At 58.0% G+C, this 21525-nt stretch overlaps 6 protein-coding genes across 6 annotated transcripts; 3 read left to right on the top strand and 3 right to left on the bottom strand.

The window, feature by feature from the left end:
• Nucleotides 1-470: 470 nt before the first annotated feature.
• On the bottom strand, nt 471-1846 carry SSU1 (uncharacterized protein; the record flags this gene model as incomplete). The annotated part of the gene is made up of 2 exons (XM_060602965.1): nt 471-1523; nt 1556-1846. 2 exons carry the CDS (start codon nt 1844-1846, stop codon nt 471-473), a joined length of 1344 nt encoding a protein of 447 aa, XP_060459307.1.
• A 2771-nt stretch (nt 1847-4617) lies between these two features.
• On the top strand, nt 4618-6731 carry CcaverHIS019_0605000 (uncharacterized protein; the record flags this gene model as incomplete). The annotated part of the gene is made up of 3 exons (XM_060602964.1): nt 4618-4848; nt 4881-5924; nt 6042-6731. The coding sequence occupies 3 exons, from the start codon at nt 4618-4620 to the stop codon at nt 6729-6731; spliced, it is 1965 nt and encodes a 654-aa protein (XP_060459306.1).
• Nucleotides 6732-7232: 501 nt separating this feature from the next.
• CcaverHIS019_0604990 (uncharacterized protein) lies at nt 7233-10145 on the top strand (the record flags this gene model as incomplete). The annotated part of the gene is made up of 8 exons (XM_060602963.1): nt 7233-7302; nt 7376-7383; nt 7475-7602; nt 7750-8771; nt 8844-8958; nt 8990-9113; nt 9148-9793; nt 9847-10145. The coding sequence occupies 8 exons, from the start codon at nt 7233-7235 to the stop codon at nt 10143-10145; spliced, it is 2412 nt and encodes an 803-aa protein (XP_060459305.1).
• Nucleotides 10146-10848: 703 nt separating this feature from the next.
• CcaverHIS019_0604980 (uncharacterized protein) lies at nt 10849-13814 on the bottom strand (the record flags this gene model as incomplete). Its single annotated transcript, XM_060602962.1, has 6 exons — nt 10849-12164; nt 12201-12314; nt 12354-12651; nt 12732-12876; nt 12925-13526; nt 13740-13814. 6 exons carry the CDS (start codon nt 13812-13814, stop codon nt 10849-10851), a joined length of 2550 nt encoding a protein of 849 aa, XP_060459304.1.
• Nucleotides 13815-17021: 3207 nt separating this feature from the next.
• On the top strand, nt 17022-18010 carry CcaverHIS019_0604970 (uncharacterized protein; the record flags this gene model as incomplete). The annotated part of the gene is made up of 2 exons (XM_060602961.1): nt 17022-17262; nt 17298-18010. The coding sequence occupies 2 exons, from the start codon at nt 17022-17024 to the stop codon at nt 18008-18010; spliced, it is 954 nt and encodes a 317-aa protein (XP_060459303.1).
• A 717-nt stretch (nt 18011-18727) lies between these two features.
• On the bottom strand, nt 18728-20408 carry CcaverHIS019_0604960 (uncharacterized protein; the record flags this gene model as incomplete). Its single annotated transcript, XM_060602960.1, has 7 exons — nt 18728-18952; nt 18985-19343; nt 19455-19773; nt 19805-19991; nt 20115-20229; nt 20262-20340; nt 20370-20408. The coding sequence occupies 7 exons, from the start codon at nt 20406-20408 to the stop codon at nt 18728-18730; spliced, it is 1323 nt and encodes a 440-aa protein (XP_060459302.1).
• Nucleotides 20409-21525: the final 1117 nt, after the last annotated feature.

Here is a 21525-nt window from a genome sequence, read left to right as displayed (position 1 = left end):
TGCTTCCTTGTTGCATCATGTGACTGACGCCGAGGTGGGGAAAGGCTGCCCACCTCCGGCCAGGGTCGTGCAGAGGGAACACGTGCTTTCAAGGTTGCTTTGAGCTCGAGACCGTGCGCGGCGTGGACACTGACGCCACGACCGGGCGCCGAACCCTGCGGTGGTGGGAAGAGCTATTTTCATCTCCGAGACTACGTCGGCACTTACTCGGCCGTGGGGTTTCCCCAGCTGGCGTTGGACGTGAACGACGCTGGAAGTTCCGTAGTACAGACCACTGCCATTGACGAGCGCACGGCGAGCTCCCTTTGTTAAACCCACAGTAACAACCCAGATGCAATACTAATACATAGCGGTGTACCCTACCCTCTACACGGCGGGCTCCCTTTGTTAAACCCCCAGTAACAACCCAGATGCAATACTAATACATAGCGGTGTACCCTACCCTCTACCATCTACACTCTAACGTACACCTACGTCTCGATCGGCATCATCGACATACTCCCTCGTCTCATCGACATGCGCCGCGGTCCCAGTGACATGATAGACATGCGCCGCACCTCGAGCGGCACGCTATCGTCACTAGCCGACTCTGGCTCGCCATATCCAGCCTCGAGGTCGCGCGCCACCCTCTCGCGGAGCCCAAACCTCGGAACTGGCGAAGCGTCGTTGAGTTCTGGCGCCGAGAAGAACGTGCCCTGCACCACCTTCCACGTCGTAAATACCGTCACGTAGAGCCAGTGCAAGATGACCTGCGCAGCTAAGAACGCGCCAATGACTTTGAATGCCGTCGAGTGTAATTCCTGGCCTAAGATGATTGAAGATGTCGCGAATGTCCCAATCGGAAAAGTAAGAGCCCACTGACTAATGGTAAAGTCGCCCAGGCCGAGGAGTTTTGGATCGCGCCGTACCCCGTCGATGAACATGGCCATACCGATCGTGTACCATGCCAATGCGAGACCCCAGAGTATAAAGGCCGTTACGAGGCCGCCGGCGTACATTGCATTCGCGAGGTGGCGGGCATCTTCACCATGGACGCCTGGAATGATTGATGTGTCGTGCTCGTAGGCTAGGCGGCGGGCTGTTACTCCCATCGTTGCAATGCCGAACGATCCTTGTCCACATGGTCCAACTGGGAGGAAGATGGCCGCCAAGCTCTGGCCGCGAGGCGAACCACCAGTAGCAAAGCGGAAGATGAGGAGCGAGATGACCATCATCGCTAGTGGGATGCCTAGACCCCATACACAATAGGAGGCAACTAGTGTCCCCCTAGCCAGGTTCGGGTTGAAGGGCATGATGGTTTGCGAGACGGTTCCCCCGGCCGCCGCTGCGACGATACACGACACGATGGGGAGGAGCCATTGTGGACCCAAGGTTTGGGCCGTCTGTCGTTGCCGCGTAAACATGACAAACGTCATGCCTAGCGAGACGGTTACTGAGACGACAATGTCGAGCCACCAGAAGCCGAGCGCAATGTACGCCCAGTGCCGTCCCCATGCGGGCACGCAGACGTAGCAGATCATCGTCTGGGGTCAGGTGGAACCGTATAGATACCCACAACAATGGTTACGAAGCCCATGGGAAACGTTCCCCAGAACAGGCCGGCGAGGTGGTGGTTTGCGACGGCGCGCCATACCCCGCTGAAGAAGAGGTATCGCGCAATCGTGGCTAGCAAGAGTAGGACGAAGACCACGACGTTGAGTACGAACACGATTGTGCCAAGGTATTCTAGCCATACGGTGGGATAGGGAAAGTGGTGTAGAAGGATCGCCGCCATGCCGCATCCCATGTTGATGCTAAAGAACGAGGGGGGAGTGTGAAGTGCCGCAGACCGCATCCACGCGATCATTGGATGTGATCTCGGAGGCGTCTCTGTGCGTGGTGTGGGCGCGTCATCGTGTGTAGAAGCAGCCGAGGAGGCGATCGGAAGTGTAGTGCGGGATGGGTTCGAGGAGACTGTTGGATAGGTTTCGGGAGCCGGGGAATGACGGGCAGTGCTCGGGTTCGACGTCCCGGCCAACTTGTATGAGTCAAGGAATGTTTGTGTTGGGACATTGCTGGATTGCGAGCCCGCCAGAGTGGAACCCGAGGCTAGAGTCATGCGCGACGAGCAGCTGTCCGTCCGTTCGATCATGCGGTAGTGAGGTGGACTTTAGGATGGAGGAGATTCTCCATCGCTGGTCTGGATATGAGTGGCGGTCCAGACGTGTTGTGTTGGTGGAGATTGGCAAGCTCAAAGTTTAGCTCAAAGACGCGGAACCCAAAACGATGGTGAGTGTGAAGACAATTACAGAACGAAGACTAAGAGCTTTTGATGATGGGCTCATGATGAGTAGTGCAGAGCTGGGCATCGTGGGCAGAGGTGGGTCGACTTGAGCATTAGTCGCATACAATTCAGGGCGTCACGGAGGTTCCGTATGTCTCATAGTCACGTCAGTCACATACCAGCTGCTGCTCTTCCGCAACACTCCGCACAAGCCGCACTCCTGCCGCCTGACCGATTCGCGTCTTTTGGCCTCGGAGCCGAGTGAATGACGCCACCCCTTGTTGTTTCAATGGGCGCAGTTACCAAGATGCCAAGATGCGGAATGGCGGAGTCGGTCGGGAACTCGGCATTCTGACAAAGCTTGATTTCAGATAATCCCACGTGTCGCGTGTCCGTCCACCTGAACCGTCAGCAAAACCATGCGTGACCCATGCTTACTAAACTACACTGAACTTACCACAAACTGTGACGGGTGGGTGTATCATGGAGAGTGGATAACTGAACAAGTGTTACTTATCACAGATCACAAAACGCATGTGGTAAAGGACAAGTCTTTTTGCCCGACCGACGCGGATGAGGCCGTCGGACATGGCCATGCACGCACAGGCCGCCGTGGGCTTGTGCACCGGCGCTCTCTCGGCACCGCTTATGCACGATGACGAGCCCCGCTCATCAGCTCACGGGCAATGGCGAGGGCGAGGGCGAGGGCGCGGGCACACGATCGTGAGCCAGGTCGGTTGGCCGACGTCTCCCAGTCGCGGAGAATGTTGCAACAGAAGGAAGGTGGTTGGCTTGGTTGGGAGGGAGAGGAAACGCAAAAGGGTGAAGAAGAGGGGCCGAGAGGTAAGATCCAACAGCGGATGGATCGATCTGGGGATCCGCGGGACCCCAAAGTTGAGAGCTTGAGAGGCTCAGAGGGTATACCATAATCCTTCTGCCCACTCGGATTGACACCTAGCGCGCCCATCATTCCCCAGCCCCTCACTGCTATTTTTTGCCTCTCCTACTTGACGCCTTTGGGCGTGACGACAAACTGATCATGCCAGTCACTGGGCTACTCACCCGACAAAGGTATACCTCTCTTGGATAGCGCACAGGCCGATTTCGCCACCTGGTCACCTCGCCGCAGGATTCGCTCGCCCCCTCATACCCTCATGAGCACGTTATAGACCCTCCCCGCCACCGCCACAGGTAGGCATGGTAGGAAGCATAGGAGGTATGGAGGGGGTTTAGAGTTGTTTGGGTTGCAAAGTGGCGCCATCAAGCTATCAAGCACTTGAGAGCACTGTAAACTCCACGGAACGAGGGTGTGTGTCCTCTGGTGTCTGTGCGTGGGCTGGACAGCTGTTCAGTTGTCCAGCCGTCCATTTGTCGCTGCTCAATACCTTGGGAAGCCGAGACAACGTTCTTACGCTCAGACGCTCAGACGCTCAGACAGTCTAGCCCCTCGCACGCACCCCTCCCACTAATGTTTGATGCCGTCGCCGCCTCGGCCCTCTCCCTCTCGCACTCGCACTCATCCTCGCGCACCCCTTGGTGCCCCGACAACGCCCAACCGCCCAACTGCTGAGAGGCCTACAACGCCTAACCCCCCTGCCACCGCGCCCTCCATTCGGCCACGAATCCTTAACCTGCCCCGCGTCCTTATTCTGCCCCGCGACCACCCCCCTCTCCCTCCCCCCCCCGGGAAGCCCCAGAAGTCCCGCCCCTTCTGAGGTACTGAGGTGCCCTCCTGCCTGCCCTCCTGCCTCAACGGCCTCCACCTTGTTCGACCTCGTCACCACACATGCACCTACTACATACTACACCACACCCCACATTGCTCCTGCCTCGAGGCACCACCTTGACCTTCCTCATCCTCGTCTTGCCTTCTGTTGTTGTTTGACAATAACACTCATATCCTCATCCTTCATCATCATCCAATCCCACACCACGCTCGTTCATCCCATCCCATCCCATCCCATCCCATCCCATCCCATTCCATCCCATTCCATCCCATCCCATCCCCACCCCGCCCCCAACCCGGACACCCACACCCACCACCACCACACCTGGTTGACTTGCCACAAGACTCTACACAACCGAATCTATTCCCACACCCACCTCGCACCTCCACAAAAGGACACAGCGCGACCTGTCACTAGAACCATCCTCTGTCCTTCCCCGCTCCCACTCACCCAACCTTTTCTCTCCCCAACCCCCGACGCCCTGTTACCACAACTCGCTCCTCATCCTCCTCCTCGGGTCCCCTTGCCCACCGCCCCTCCATCCCTCCATCACCAGCACAGCCACTGAGCTATTCACATCACCTTCTTCACCTTTTCTGATAAGACTCGCAGTCTGTTGTCTGGACAATGTCCCAGCAGGCTTCAACGACCGGTCCGGGGTCAACTACCAATGCAGCCGGACGCAAGCGCAAGAAGTCTCCCAAGCCGAAAGAGACAAAGCGCGCGCCAGGCGACGCGCCAAAGCGGACCAAGGTGGCTCAGCGCAAGGAGCAAGAGGCGGCCGAGGCCGCGGAGACAGCGGGCATGGGCGGGTCACAGACGATGCCACACAATCAGATCACCGGCGATGACGACGAGGTGCGCTGCAAGCTGTGCTGTGCTGACGCCAGGTCGTCGCCCCACGCTCGCCCATTCGCCGCCGTCGCGTCATCAACACTGATCCACCAGAAACACCCACTCTGAGTCATGCCCCCGGCCACCGTGTCACATCACAGTCCCTGTCCACAGCCTCACATCCTGGGGAGCCAAATTCCAACTCGAGTCACTCGGGAACTGCCACGGCCGTGCCAGTGTGGGGCCCGTCGACTCCTCCCAACGTCCGCAGACTCCTCGAGGCACAGAGCGCCCAGATTCGCGAGCTCAGTCTCTGTATGCGCGAGACTGGGCTTATCATGCGCGAGCTGCTCAAGGTCAAGCTAGGCCAGTCTGCTTCCATGCCTCCGACGCCGACGCTGGATGAGGGCGTCACCGGTGCAGCCTGCGAGTCGACTTCTCAGGCTGCTGGCGTACCAAGACCGGGGGAGAATGGTCTGTCCGCCGGCTCCCTGGGTCTCTTCCACAACAATACCGAGAACCGTCCTTCGACCATCCCACCTAACATCGGCGACCGGGGCATACTGGGCATTGGGCAGCCGCCTCCGCGCGCCCCGATGAATACGCCCAACAACTCAATAAGCTACGCCAATGGTGTCGCGTTCAACATCGGCTCGATAACACAGCCTGTCACGGTAGCGCCGTTACCCTTACCCGAGGTCAAGGTGGAGAGCGCGAACCCCTCTCCTGTTCTTCCCAGCTCGGCGCACCAGTCCGAAGGACACCATCACCCACTCCATCCGCTCAACTTGACTGGGTCGTCCCACGGCGATCCGCATCCGCCGCCCTCGGCACTCACAACCACCCCCATGTTCCGCGACGCATCACAGCCGCTCATGTCCGATACCGCGAGGAACCCGTCATTCTCAATGCCAGGGCGGCATACATCTATCCAGACACCTCAGATCCCATCGACTCAGCAGGAGGACCAGAACATGACACCTGGACCAGCTCCTGGCCCTCCTCAAGGCGTCCACAGCTACATGCTCCCCAACCAGACCTACCCGTTGCTCCCGCAAAGCTTCATGCGGCCAGCGTTAACTCCACAGCAGCAACAGCAGGTGATTCATCAGCATATGCAACAGCAGCAGCAACAGCAGGCCCAGATAATGGCCCACTTCCAACGTCAATCGGCAATGGTGAGACAAGGCTCACCGTACTACGCGCAACATCCGCAGATGGCTGGACTTCACCCCAGCATACGTAACCCGACTAGCAACCCGGCGATGGGTCGGCCGCCTCGTCCGTTCATGAATATCAACGCTGGTCTGGGCATTATGACGCCTGGTGACGAGGCCGAGCGCAGCACGTCCGACCCACTGGCGCACACTAGCCCACCTCGTATGAGCCCCAGCGTGCAGCAGTTCGAGAGACTGCAGCGCCAGGCAGTCGGGTATGGGCGCCAGGCCAGTGGACAGGTATCCGCTTCGCCAAGCAATCCCACCACAAACTTCCTACCACATCAGTTCCCCGGTCCCGGCCCTGCGCCGCTTGCTCAGAACCCGTTCCTCAACCCGATGGGACTCTCCATGCCCTCTCCGCAGGCAAACGGGGTCGCGGCGCCTCACCCCGTCGTCGGCGGATTTGGGGCCGGGCCGCCAGCCTGTGCAGCTCCTGCGATGCCCAGTGGAGCGGCGACCAACGGCATAGGAACGCCGAACATGTACAACATCTATGCGGAACCGTCGCCGTTCTCAACGACGTTCGCGGGCGTGTCAGGTGGCAACGAGATCCCGTCGCCGTTCTCGTTCGCACCGCCGGAGATGGGCGAGGGTGGCGGCGTAGGCAGACCTCGGTGGGGTGAGGAGGAGGCAGATGAGGAGTCGCTCCGTGAAGTGACGCCGGGGAAGCGGTTCGATTCGAAGTAGAGAGTAGACTGTGTAGAGTGTGTAGAGGCATGTGCATCTGAGGCGGGGGGAGACGTGATTATATGCTAGTATTTGCATGTAGATGTATATGTAGCCTCGTTATGGCAATGAATCTAACTGCTGGTGCAGCTGGGGAGTTTTCCGCACCTGAACCGGGCGAGCCGCTGGGGGAGGGGACATTCAGAATCAGCCCGGCCCGGCCCTGCCGGTGGTGGCCGAGGTTTCAAGACTGAGTCTAATCGGGCCCTGTGGTTGCTGGTCTCTCGTTCTCGTTGTTCTACACATATCAAGTCACGTAGCAACCTCGCAAGTCTCGCCCGCGTTGTACTCACTCTTGCATTCTCTTCGGTCACCGAGTACGGCATCACAACTTGTGCCCGTGTACCCGAATGCCCGATCGCGCCCACTCGTGCTGATCGATGAGCACCCGATGCACAACCCCGTCCGTCTCGCACTCCCTATTCCCACCCTTCCCTTTGCTCATTGCACCTCGTATCAAACATGACAGACTCAGCCGCAACCACTCCCGACGACGAGAAACAGGAAGCGACGGAGGAGAGGAAGAACAATCGTGAGTGAATGACGACTCCCCTGCACGCGGCGCGGGGTATGGCTGCGGCGCTACGGATGGATGCTAACACCAGGCGCTTGCGTGAGTCCGCTCCTTCTGTGCTGCCTCTGCGCCCCAACCTCGTCTCTATCGGAGCCTGGTGTCCGGCCTTCGGCCCCGTCACTGACAGCAGGACTTCTGCCACAGAATGAAGATGAAGTGTATTGGCAAGGAGAACCCTCCGTGTAATCGTTGCCGCCAGAGCCGGCACGAGTGTACCTTTGATGGGCCGCGGAAGAGCAAGGCGAGCAAGGTGGAAGAGTGAGTCACGAGTGGTGCGACTGTCTCCAGCATTATGAGCGAGGTCGTTATCTTATGGAGCGAGCGAGCAGAAGAAGTGGAACGGAGAGGGACGTACGGAGGAAGGAGCCGCGCAGAGGAGGGAATGGAGCGCCGCGTTAACGCCAGTCGCCTCAAGGTGGTCGAGGATCAGATGACGGTCGTGCAACGCTCGCTCACTGAGCTCATCTCGCTACAGAGAGCGGCGGTCAGAGCCGCTACTCAGCCGACCTATGTTGTGCCGCCTCTCTTCACCTCGTCAGCTGGCGGAGGCACACCCTTCCCTGGACCTGCGCCGCTTCTCAGTCCCCCAGCGCCGGGCTACACGCCACCAGTCTCGACGTCGGCGCTGCCTCGCGTGCCGAGGCGTCAGAGTAGCAACGCGTCACATTCGAGCAGCATGCACGCCACTCATCCCGGCACCACGGCGCACACCACCAGCACGCCGTCGTCTCTTACTCTCCACCACTATCCATCCCATGGGGGGGCGCACCCAGGTCCCACCAATCTGCAGCCGGTCCAACCCCAGCCGGCCCATCCCGGTCCCCTGGGCCAGCCGTCAGGCATGCCGCGGTGGCACACGACGCCGCCCATCGAACGCGCTGAGCGCGCCTCGAACGAGCGTACACGTACCCCGTCACCGCCGCCCGACTCAGGTGCACCCAGCGACGACGAGGATGATCCCCTCGAACCCAGCGCCGTCATCTACAACAACATGCTCAGTCTGGCCGAGGCGGCGCGCCTCAAGGCCGACGGGCAAGACGGCGAGGAGGAGGCCCCGGCGATACAGCCCCGGCCTCAGTTGTTCAACTACGATCTCTCACCAGGCCCGCCGCGCAAGAAGGCGCGACTCGCGGACCCACAGCTGCGCCGCGCGTTGCCCACCCAGCGCGGGGACAACACGCAGTGGCACAACCCCGTGCAGATGGGGTTCTGTATCGACTCCAAGGGCCGCGCGCTCTTCAATCTCTTCATGCAGGCGCAGGTCTATGTGCCAATCTTTGACCCCGAAGTCGACACGTGGGAGAGTCTTTGTGAGCGCTCCCCGTTCGCCGTGACCGCCATCGTTATGGTCGGGTCCAAGATTGAGGATGCTGGTAGTCCACCAAGTGCACTCCAGACGCAGTGCCGAGAGCACGCAGAGATGATTGGTGAGTACCTGCTGCGGCTCCTCAATTCAATTAATTGAACTGCAGCAGTGCAGAACAGCAGACTGACACCAGGCATGCACACGCTCTTCACTCCGGTTGCGCGCATCGAGGTTCTGCAGGCCATGATCGTCATGGCGTCATGGGGCGACACGTCTTGGCGTCCCGGCGGACACGCGCTTCGCATAGCGTGAGTGCTCTCGTGGGTGCCCTGACACCAGGATGGACATGGGTCTCTACCGTTGCCTGCCGTACCTGAGCCAGATGGGCATGGGTGCTGGCAAGAGTGCCGCTGAGCTCTCAGAAGAGCGGCCCCTCGTCGTCGGCGCCCGTCTATGGCTCGCCGTATGTGTTTCAAACCTGGCTTCGCTGACCATAGTTGTACAAGTCCGAGTTTGAGATGGCGTTCAACCTGGGCCGCCCGGCCCTGTTCGCAGCCGAGGACACGATCACGCACGCCCGTCGTTTCCTCGAACACCCACTCGCGATCCGTACCGACTCGCGACTCGTGGCAACATGCCAGCTCCTGACCCATCGTCTCCCGCTCCACCAACCATTCAGCATATGGCCAGCGGCAACACGCATCCCCGACCTGGACGAGCGCATTGAGTCTGCCAATGCTGCCTACGCAGCCTGGTTCAAAGAGTGGGATGCCTACTACGAGGGCCGGGAGCCCAAGAGCTCGTTTCTCCGCGAGAGCCTCACCACGCAGTACTCGCACGCCCTGCTGCACACCAACAGCCGTATCCTACACGGCGTGCGCAGTCGGCGCGACATGACGCACCTGAGCGAGCACCGTGCCCAGTGGCTGCGACAGGCTCTTGCGTCTGCCCAGACGCTCGTGGAGATGGCGCTCCGTGGCGAAGCCTATGCCACAAACTTTGCAAAGGCCAACTACTACACGCATATCGGGGTTGCGTTCGCCGCCCGCATGGTCATCCGCCTCACGAGCCTCATGCCCGACGCCGTCGACCTTCGACAGACGGGCCGCGACCTCGAGGCCGTGACGCAGATTCTAGCGCGGGGTACGTATTTTGCTCGGCATTCGGGCTACCTGAACCGCAGCTACTAACGCCAGTACCGGGCTTCCAATTCGCCCAGCAGATCCGGGACATTCTGCGGCGCGCACGGCGCAAGCATGTGCTTCCGCCGGCGTCGCGCGGCTCGCCGACCAGCGGCAGCGTCCCGCTTCCCGACGTTTCTGGATCGGGGTTGGAAACCACGCCTGATGGGCTTCCGCTTGACTTTTTCCTCGCCGAGCAGCTGTTCGGAGACGCCGACGCCATCGTCGCGCAGCCCGACGACACGCTCGCTCTCGACGCGTGGTTCCCCTACCCGCCGCTCGAGTATAGTCCGGGAGCGAGCGGGTGGGCGTAGGTGTGGAGAGCAGGGAAGGAGATGGTTGGAATGGATAAGGAAGGGAGGAAGGGAGTGGTAGCATCGTCATCGTGAGAGTTCATTGGATGGTGGTGGTGAGGAGGTTGGGGAGCCGACCGAAGGGACGGGAAGGAGCCGTGGTTCCGCCAGAGTAGAGAGATCCGAGCACTGAGTGGAGGAGGCCGACTGGTCCACGACGGCACAGACACGCGGGGAATACAGGTACACTGATGCGGATTGTACAGACATGACCAGGGACACAAGCCCCCAGACGCCACGGCGTCGTATGCATATTTAGTCACAGGCGCCTCACAAGGTCATGGCCAGACAGAGCTGGCCGGATTGCGTTTCAGCTGCTGTTACCATACAGAGACCGATGCCCTCGCTTCAACTGCCCCAATCCTCAGTGAGTTCAAGGAGAGTTGATAACGCTGCCTCAGAGTGCGCACATACAAGCCGCGATAGCTGCTTCCGAATATTTCCGTCAATAACGTCAGGACCTCGGGATCACAGAGCACATGCAGAAGCGTGGTAGCGTGCGCATGGCCGCCCAAAAATACAGGCTACATGGAGAGACAGCAATCGGGGAGTAGATGGGCGCAGACAGGTGTCGCGGCAGACATAAAAGTGCTGGGCAGGCAAATAATCCATGTGCTGGCTCCCTTCCGATCCGATTAGTGTGTGTGCGGAGAGGACGAGGCGCCTAGTTTGGGAACGCGAGCATGCTCCCGTCAAACTGCATGTTGGGCCCGTTGGGCCCGTGTGCGTTGACGAGCTGCGTCATGGCCTCGACGTCGAACGAGTACGTCGACACGTCGAAAGCCTCTGGCTTGAACCACTGCGAGAAGTCCTTGGCGTCATCTGAGTAGTACACGTTCTGCGCCCCCATCTGTGCCTCGGGCTGTTGTGGCTGCTGAGGCCTACCAGTGCCGAGTAAGGGCGACACACCAGGTGGGTTTGGAGGCGAACCCGTCTTGGACGAGCCGGGGTTGACCGGTGTCACGTCTTGGAATACCGTCGGGCTTACTGTCGATGAGGACGAGGGCGTCTTGCGCGGGAGGTTGCCGCCGTATTCCGAGTCGAAGATATTCTCGTCGCGGTTGAGCACGATAATCTCGCCAACTGGCTCGATAGGCCTCGCCCTCGTGGCCTCGAGAACCTTGGCGTAGCGCAATGCAGTGGGAAAACGCTCGCCCATACGTGCGAGGGCGCCCATGAGCTGCCGCAGGTCAGCATCGAAAGCCGGCAGTTCCATCTGCGCCTGCACCAGGTCGGATTTCATGGCACAGTGGATGAAGCGGATCAGGTTGCGCGCAGCCGAAAACCAGATGAACGAGACGTGCACCGAGAGTTGCGTGATGTCAAAGGACGTTGCGGCGAGTTCGAGGTAGTTGGACACGACGTGGCGAATCTCGTGCAAAATGTGGCGCGCCTGGGGCAGCATCCAAGTCTGGTGGGTGATGAGGGGTCCTCCGATGGTAATGAGAGCACAGTGCAAGAGGTCGATCACGATGTACTTGTCTGGATCGACAACGGGCCCGTGGGGCGTGTTTGTGGTGCTCGTCCGGAACTCCTCGGGCATGCTGGAGCGCAGCGTACCAATGTTGTTGAACACTTGCTGGAAGTTTGGATCAGAGAAGAACCGCTGGAAAGTGTGGAGGCCTCGCGAATACTTGCGCATGAAAGTGAGCACGTCCGACATGACGCGCGTGACTTTAATGTACATGCAAAGTGTGTCACGGTGTTGCGACGGGTGGTGCGAGTAAAAGTTTGGCGACTGGAAGGTCTGAACACCTACAAGGTCACCCACCCCACTGTCGAAGATGTGGCGAGTGATCGGCAGTTCGACCGTGATGTCGTCGTCGGCAATTGCGTTGGGCCACAGCGACCCGCAAGCCGCAGCTCGTTCTGTGAGATAGACGCACCACCAGACACGGTCACGCTGCGCCTGCTCAAGTTCGGTGCCCGCTTCGCGGAGGATGGACCCAATATTGTGCGATAGTGGATCAGCCTCACTCTCTGCGACTGTCAGCCTTGATCACAAATTGCACGAACTGGATGAAAGGTTGAGATGGAGAGGTACGGACATTCGTACGGCATTGCCTGACTCGACCCAGACATCAGACCACCACCCGTTCTTGAGGTCGACCCAGGTCGTACATAAGGCAGCTGGCATGTTAGAGGGACATGTTATCGTGGAGCACTCACATTGCACAGCCTGGATTAGATACAACCCGTTGGTGACGAGCTGGCTCAGATTCTCGTAAGACTTGCGACGGTGCCACATTTGGAACCTGTGGAGCGCCGACCCGTCACCGATGCTAGTCGGGGTCAAGGTCATGAGCGAGGACGCCGGATGTAGAGACGACCGCGGGCTGAAGTCATACTCTGGGTGGACAGCTGCGTCCCGAGGGGAACCGACTGGGAAGTAGGCCCGGGAAGCAAGCGACTCTGGCGGAATGTAGGGCGCTGTGAGCGCCAAGATACCGTGCATAACCGCCAACGTCTGCATGTCAGCGCCCGGTACAAAGATTGAAATCGGCAGATCGACGCCGAGACCTCATTGAGGAGGCAGAGAATACTCACTGGGAAGTCACGATGAGATGGGGGCAACGTAAGGTTGGCAAGGAACGAGGCACGGTGAAACATGTTCGGAATGAGTCGCACGCGCGCGAAGAAGACGTCGACCATGTGATGCACCGTCTCTGGGTGAGGAAGATCGTGAGGCCAGCTACAGTGAGTCAGCGTCCTGCTCTTCAGCCACCCCAGCTAGACCTACTCCGAGAACATGACCTGTGACACTTGTGGGTTGAGTGGAGGACCCGTTGAGTTGTGGCCATGGAATGAGTTGTCCGAAATTGGCCCAGAGTACTGCTGCTGGTGGTAGGCAGAGGCACCGGTCATATGCGGTTCTGAGCGCTGCGGCTCAGCCCAGTGGATATTGTTGGGGAAACCATGTTGTGGTGGCAGTGGGAGCGGAGGGGGAGGGTCATTGGGAGATGTAGACATGGTTTGAGGACGCATGGAGGAGAGCATGGAAGGAGGCACACTGTCACCGTTGTATGACTTAGGATAGCTGGGGTCAAGAGGAGCGTGGGATTCTGGGAGAGGCAACCCCGGTTGGCCATGCATCACCGGGTGCTGGTGCATGGACAGTGTCGCTGGACCAGCCACGCCGTTTCCCCACATCGCCGGGGCCGCAGGCGGCGGCTTGCCCGTGTTGATGCGTCTCGCCGCCTTGGCCTCGCGTTTACGGAGCGTGCGAGCTGATGGGTCCCTCGCCTCGTCCCAAGAACATGCTTCTGGTGGCTCGTACTTTTCGGGGCCGCGCTGTCGGGGCTTGCGGCAGTTCCCACAGGTGGGGCGTACGGCGTCGCATTTCTGGACGTGTCAGTTGAGTGAACAGCGTACGTACGTCAGTCAAGGGAAAGGGCGCCTAGTTTATGGTCGAGATTGTCACAGCAGGGCGCCCCATCGGTGCATGGTGATCAACGGCGCGAGACATGAGGTGTAGGTCGCGGGCTCGAGAGCGCTCGTCACATGCGCGCGCGATAAGGGGCCATGGATGGGGTTGGGACGAGGAAGGCGGCTCACTAGCTTTCGCCTCCGACATTGGTGACAGGCGGCATTACGCGCCAAGACGCGATGAGGGTCGCCGCCGTCGTTCATGATGCCGTCGAAAAAGGGGTTGACGCGCAGAATGGCGGGCTTGTTGGGGGGTAGTGAGGCAAGATGTAAGATTGGTGACAGGTGATGGACAGAAAGCAAGATGGCGATAGAAGGCGGACAGTGGGAACCAAGGTTCGAGAAGGGCGGGGAAGGGTGGTTGAAGGGGCGGCCAAGCCGAGGTGAGACAGAGACGACGTCTTGATCGTGCGTCAACGAGGGGAAGGATGCAACCACGGCAAAGTTAAGCGTGTCAAATGGGGACGAGTTTGAGGTTGTGAGTGGGGATATGGATAGATGAATAGATGATTAGATGAATAGATGATATAGATGGAGAGGGGTTGAACAAGAGGATAGATGCATATCAACTTGGAACTGGCCACTTTACCGGCTGGACCAACTAACAACAGAACAGACCTGATTGACCTGACCAACTTGACTGACCTGACGTTTAAGTTGGGCCCGATTGTGTGTTTCCAGCGATCAAGCAATTGGCCCGAACCCCGTAACCCGTAATCGTAGTAGGATTAGTACAGTCCGACCTGCTCAAAACTCATCTGTGCCTTTCTCGTACCACTTGTCCAATTCTCTCATCCAAAACCCCTCACAGCTTGCGCGCTCCTCTAGACCTGTTCTGTAGCCCCAATTGAAATCAACAGCATAGGAGTCGCGCACCTTCCACGATGCATTGGATTCAGTTTGTCTAGTCAAAAGGCAGGGTCGCTCCCTATCGGCCTCCGAGGCATGTGTGAGACAAACCAAACCGAGAGAAAGCCAAGTCCAGGTGGGATTGGTGGCGGAGACCCCAAGGACTCAGGAGATCAGGAGAGTTGACCATGTTGACAGAGATCAGAGATTGGGCTTTAGCGTCTACCTTTGTCCTTTCCAATTCTGGATCACTGGACCACTGGATCACTGGATCTCTTTAGCTCTGTAGCTCTGTAGCTCTGTAGCTCTGTAGCTCTGTAGCTCTGTAGCTCTATAGTTGGCTATTGGTTATAGCGCCATTGCCGCCTCTGCCGCCATAACCTGACGTGTTCAAAGGAAAAGGGTATGAGAGCAATCAATAGACCAGGGTCATGAGTATTCCAATCTTGAATCCTCTCCTATTGAACCTCTTGATCCACTCTCTCATCTTCATCCTTGTTCCCTTTGACGCTCTACATCCTCCTCCTCCTCTCATATCCTACTACAATGATCCATAGCCTCAGGCATCAGGCAACTCAGGTACTGAATGTACTGAATACCATGCCCCGAGCTCAGCCTTGGGGCTAATGAGACCGATGAAACAGGTTCGTCTCACTACAATGGCGGCCCGACGGCCAACGGCCAACGGGTGGCGTCCTGCATGTCACGTGGCAGCTTCAGGCCAACTCAGTCCAGGCCGCCAAATGGAAGCCACTTTGGCGTTCCCTTTCTAACTTGGTACTTGCAATTCGTACGGCAAGTTTGCTCGGTAGGTGAAGCCTGAGCCGCCGCGAGGAGGACTTGTCCCCTACCAGTCGACATTCGTAGTTGGGCGCAGGCGGCCAGGCAGTGACTGCCGGTTAGATTTCGGAGAACAAGCACATGGCCCTCTGGGCGCATCGGCGCCCACCAGTCTTCCATCCAGTTACAGACTCAGGTGGGGAACGATCAACTCGGAATGCAACCTGAGCCGGATGCACAAACCAAAGTTAAGAACATTGGTATTCCTTCCTCTAGTTCTCGGGGCCTAGAAAGCTGGAGACTCCCGCTCAGGGCCAGGGGGAGCGGGACGCAGGTCCCATTGCAAGTGTTCCCGGCTGAACCGGCGGCCCCGGATAACATGCCCGCCGAAGGTCCTCATGTCACACAAATTACTATCAGTAGGCCACCCCTGTTACTAAAGTACTGATAGCGTGCGCTTAGATACATGCGCATCTTGCAGTACCTACTGGCGTCTGCGATCCTGTCAACGGTGCAGTGAAACCAGCAGATGGGACAAGTCATGGGAAGCTGATAGGCAGCTACGGGAGCTTGCGGATCTGGTTTAAAAGTACCCTGTGGTATAAACGAAATGTTAACGTTCCCGCTCCAAACCTAACTGTTCCAAAACCGGTACGCTCTACCGATGTAGCCAAGATGTAAACAAAAGAACGTGACTACGTAGACGTAGCGTAGTGCAGCGTGACCTGTGACCCCCTATCGTTGTCGATCTAACCCCGTTTCTTACATGGGGCAGGGAACTGGAGGCTGTGCATACCCACCCTCGACAAACCCACTTCCATCCAAGAGGGACAGACAAGCCACTAGTCATTGCAAGCTTGAAACGAGAAGCACCTAGATGTTTTAACGCAACAGGTCAGGAGTGTTGTCAGGAGTGTTTACGTTACCGTTTCCGCACCTCCACCTCCAAGCTCGAGGCGGCAAGGAGTAACCGTGTGGGGTAAATTGACAAGACGATAACCGTTATTCCCGCTGAGATAAGAATCAAAAGGCACCCTACCCGGCCCACCCATCTATCCGAAAGTCTAAAGAGACAGAAACATAGAAACCCCTCTCATTCATGTCTCCCTCCACGTCTCCACCATTTCAGGATCCACACACGTGGTGACACGTGACATGAACTTGGGTTCGGAGGCTTACCCGTGCCAGTGCGCCAGTGTTCCAAGGCGTTTAAACCACCTCGCACATATAGGCTGACAGGTTGTTCCCAACGTAAGGCCTTTCAGGTTCCGTACAAACACCTGCATTGCCTCCCACCTCGTTCCCCCTGCCCCCAAGTCCTCAAGGATGAAGAGCGTTTGCAGCACCGCTGGCTGATGGCGATCAGGCGACAGTACTGGCCTTCTGACTCCTGACTCCTTGGCATGATGACACAAAACTTATTACGTACTCCTGTTATGAAATCAGTTCCCCGCTTTTGCCACGTTTTTGCACAGCCCCTACCCCACAATTCCCCCACAATGTACATAAGCCATGACCTGCCAGGTAGTTTGGGTGACTGCGCTTGCACGTGGTGGTGCTTACAACGACTCAATCGGCCACAACGCGTCATCATCCAACTCGCCATCCATCATCCAACTCATCGTGCTTCCCATTGCCACCCTCTCTTCCCCCTCACGAGCAGACTAGCACTAGCGAACGCAAGCAAAAGGGTTCTGATCCTTGCCACCGAGCCGTCCGACCTGAACACCCAACCCTCATCCTTCATTCCACATCCCCCATCCCCCATCCAGGTTGCCCATCATGGCAGACAACATCGTCCTCACCATCGTCGTGGCATGTTTGATCATGATGATCTCGGCAGTGATCGCCACCATCATTGTCATGCCCTTTAAAGGCTCGCTCATCCGCTTGCGGGCCAACTACAACCCCCGCGCCGTTGGATTTGATGGGAGCGACAACACGGTCGGGCCGCGACTCACATCCCTCATTGGCACTATGAAGCGAACCTACCGTCTCGAGGGCTGGTATGGGCTTTACAAGGGTGAGTTCGCTAGGCGTCAAGGGGCTGACAAATAGGCGCGTTCCCAATGCTCGGGTTCACAATGGTTGTATCCATCCTCGCGGTCATCTTTGTCGGTGCGAGTGCTGTCCGTGGTCCGAAGGGGACTTACACCATCCCTAAGAATGGCGGTGTTGGCATGGCGTTATTCGGCATGGTCCTCATTGTGGTTACGCTGCCGATGACCATTGTTATCAACCGCGCGATCATTACGCCCTATCGCCTCCCTTTGAACGCGCGCGAGTCGCTGCGTATCCTGCTCTCGGACCACGAGCGCTCATCTCCCCTCGCATTATTCCTTACTCCGGGTCTACTCGCCGTCGTCGCACTCAAGAGCGTGGCGACCGCCATCATCGCCGGCATGCTTCGCCTCGCCCTCGTTGGCAACGAGAAGAAGATCGAGAAGATCCCAATCTGGGGCCTCATCGCTTTTGTGCTCTTCCAGATTGTCTCGGTGGCGTGGCTCTGCCCGCTCGAGGTTATCATGACCAAGCTCAGCGTCCAGCCTAACCTTGGCAGCGAGATCAGCGTCGAGGACCCCGAGGGTGACGTCCCGGAAGGTCTCCGCTTCGCCGGGCAGGGCGAGGACGTCGTCGGTCTCCGGCCTACTACCGACCCGTACGTTGGTCTGGTTGACGCCGTACGCAAGATCATGGACGAGGAGGGGTGGCAGGCACTCTACCGCGGTTGGATCTGGACCATGCTCGGCGCAGTTTTCGCCTCACACTAGGTCGACACAGCATGGGACGGCGCAATTTTCGCCTCACACTAGGTCGACACGGAATGGGACGGCGCAAAGCATAGCCCATGTCGTAGACTTATTCGAAACATGAAATAATCAGAAGCCAGCCGCGGATTGCGGCATGGGGAGGAATAGAGGCCGCGGGACTGATCGCTGGACGTACAGAGGGGTTTATCAACTATTTATTGACACTCTGAGACGCGGTCACAGGGCAGGGGCCATGAAACGCCCTCCGAGGCAATGTCCGGCGATACTGTCACTCTCAGTGGTCCCGAAACACTGACGTGTCGTGTCGGGCCGCGTCGTTGCAGTTCCCCTTGGCAGCCAGTGTCATCGCCCCCGAACGCCCAGCGTGGTGCTGGTACCATGAAGGCGCGGTTCCTTCTCGACAGGTATCACGAGGAGCTGAGCCAACCACAGTCAGCTGTACATTGACGTAACGGCGGCGAGAGAGTGTCAATCGTTGTTGAACTCCTCTGTACCAAGGACGCTCTCATGCCACAAACTCCTTGATACGAAGTCCTTGATGTGTGTTAAGTGCGGAGACGATTCAGGTTGAGAAGTACCACGTGTGTCGCGACCTCGCTAGCTATAGCACTTGACAAAACTATAGGACTTTATGTTTACTTGGTTTGAACTACCTCTCAAACTGCCATACACTGTTCCGCCAACCTCGCTTGCTTTTAGGACCTGCTCCTCCTCCTCCTAAGGGTTCTGCTGAACAAAGTAGCCCGTCGGCTGGGGATACGTGACGGGAGGGTTTCCCGTATAGCCTGGGACCGGGGAACCCGGCTTGACGGGGCCGTAGCTGAGCATGCTGGTGGGCGTGGGCGTTTCGGGCTCGCCATTGAAGACGCGCTTGTGGCGCTCCTTGCCAAAGTGAGTGCCCCAGAACACCCAGACGGTGCGGTAGAATGCCCAGTATGCGGCCTTCGGTCAGTTAAGTATATTGTTCGACGTACGAAGAGGCTGAGGACGGCGACGAGGACGGACTGGACCAGGTTGGCCGCGGACTTGCGCACCCTGACCCTGCAGAGGTACTGGACGTTGAAGCCCTGGTCCTTGGGAGGAGTGAAGCCAGGGTCGTCAAGTGGCAGTGTACCACCGACCCAGAGGCCGCCGGGATCCCGGTCGAGCAACTGGTTGGCCTGTGTACAGGTAGGACAGCGCCGTATATATTGGGGCCGGGCGGCATAGTCTCTGATGAGGTTGGTGCTGCTTGCAAGACCAAGGTCCCAAAAGACGACTTGAGAAATCCATACAGCCAGGTTGGTGAACGGGACCCCCAGAAATCCCGGGAAGTCTTGCTGGTACCGGTCATCTAGGTTAGAGTTGACTGTCGTCAGAAAAATACTACGTGCAGACGAACGGGCACTCCACCGAGTGTATGTATCGGGCATCGCGGAGCCCTCCAAAAATCCACGGCATTTACTCAAATCGTCGGACACACTGGTGTTAGCTCCGTCACAGGTGGTGTTGCACATGTCAAATCCGCAGAACTCTGTAGCGTTGGTTTCGAGGCCGACGCTGAGGCGGTAGTTGGGCTGGTTTTGAGCAGCCGCATACAGGCTACGGATGCCATCCCACGCCAGGGTGAGATCGAAGAGAGCATTCCAGTTCACTGCCTTCACCTTGGCAGCCGTAAAACCTATGCTGGCCCACATCGCCTTGGCAACTTGGATGTTGAGAGGGAACCGGATATCGGATGCGAGTGACACTTCGTATTTGTCCATCGTGCAGTTCATCGAGACCTGGAGTCAGTGGAACAACAGGCGTGCGTACAAAGATAGTGGAAATCTCAACCTGCATGTTGAACTCCATCACCATGTTCGTGAGAACGCAGCTCTGGATTTTTTCCGCTGCGTAGTCGGTTGCCCAAGGGGTCTCGCCAGTTTTGCGGTCGCGCCATGACATGACTGTCCATGGGATGGAACCATTGGTCGTGTACACTTTGTCGGCGACGGTTATGCTGGGGTTAGTGGGAGAGAGAAGGGCAGGCAAGGAACAGGCGGGTGCGGAGGCCAGCTAAGAGAATGACTACCACCAAGTGGTCGGGGTGGGCAGGTGGCTAGAACAAGAAAAGGAACCTCACATTTGGGTGTCGCAGTTATCACCCCTCTGCGGGATGAAGATGGTGTACCAACCCGTCGACTTGTGGTTGTAGTTGTTCGAGGACATGGTGACCGTTTCGTACCCGGCGGTAGCAGCTGCGTGTGAGCCCGACCCGACGTCGACGCACTGGCATATACCACGAGAAACGCGAGGACAAAAATCGAGAAGATGAGAGTGAGAATGTTCCACAGCCGCCCGTACGGGAACTGGGTCAGCGCGTCCTGGGGTGACGTACCGGCCGCGAAACCGGGAACTCGAAGAGGTTGCGGAACATCGCTGCTGGTGGGGGTAGGTGGGTAAGTATCTCGTCCTATATAGCGCCACAACCATCTGTGCGTCCCAGGGTATCACATCATGATAGCAGCGGCCATGGATGCTGCCCGCTGCGGATTGCGTCTAGAATCACCGCCTCGCGGAGGGGAGGGGATATGGTCTGGCCCAATGTTGATCAACATGAAATTGTGATCCAGAAACACGGACATCAGGATTCGGGTTGCGAACAGGCGCACGCAAAAGGACCTGGAATGGGAGGCCATTCACCTGCCAAGACCTTTGTGGGCTGCGGATTGCGTCCGGAATCACCGCCTCGCGGAGGGGTGGGGACATGGTCTGGCCCAATGTTGATCAACATGTCATTGTGATCCAGAAACACGGACATCACGATTCGGGTTGCGAACAGGTGACCTGGAATGGGAGGCCATTCACCTGCCAAGACCTTTGTGGGCTGCGGATCGAATGTCTATTGACGCGTAGGGAGGCGGTCGATGGTGGGCTGGTGAGCCGCGGCGCTAGGGTTCGGATAGGAGCCTACTCGGCTCGGACGAGGCGGACGTTATGGCTGTCAATATGAAGGCACAGCACAGCCCTGCGGGAACGAATCTTGCAAAGAGCATCTCGTACGTCACAATGTAAGTGTATCAGCGGGTCGGATCTGTTAGATACTGGTTAAATGTGAGATCGGGAGATTGGCTCACAATCCAATCATACCTTTGTGATTTCTCGGCTTGGTGGCTCCAATTCGCGCCCGTGACCCAAGCTGGATTTCGATCCCCAAACAGCTCGCCTCCGCACCGAGTCCGAGTGCCTCGTCGGAATTGCTATTGTAGCCTGAGCAAAGGTAGTCAACTACCCCATGACACCACAGCAGTGTCTGTGGTGTCGTAAGGTAGTCAATCTGTGGCGTCGTGGGGGAGTTGACTGTCTTTGCTCAAGCTACAATAATCCGTTGCTAACGCCTCGTTGAGCAGATCTCGCAATGTGTGAAGCAAAGGTTAAAGACACGTGGTCAATGACGTGTGGAGAAATTGATCTTTGGTGCCTGGACATTGCTTCCGCGACGCGTCTCAACCCGCTCATGTCGAGTGTTTTGTCCAGCCCTCCACCCCACCACT

Source organism: Cutaneotrichosporon cavernicola, assembly GCF_030864355.1.
Source record: "Cutaneotrichosporon cavernicola HIS019 DNA, chromosome: 6".
Classification (NCBI taxonomy): domain Eukaryota; kingdom Fungi; phylum Basidiomycota; class Tremellomycetes; order Trichosporonales; family Trichosporonaceae; genus Cutaneotrichosporon; species Cutaneotrichosporon cavernicola.
The sequence above is the reverse complement of the archived record's forward strand: the minus strand, read 5'-3'. Positions and strand labels throughout refer to the sequence as shown.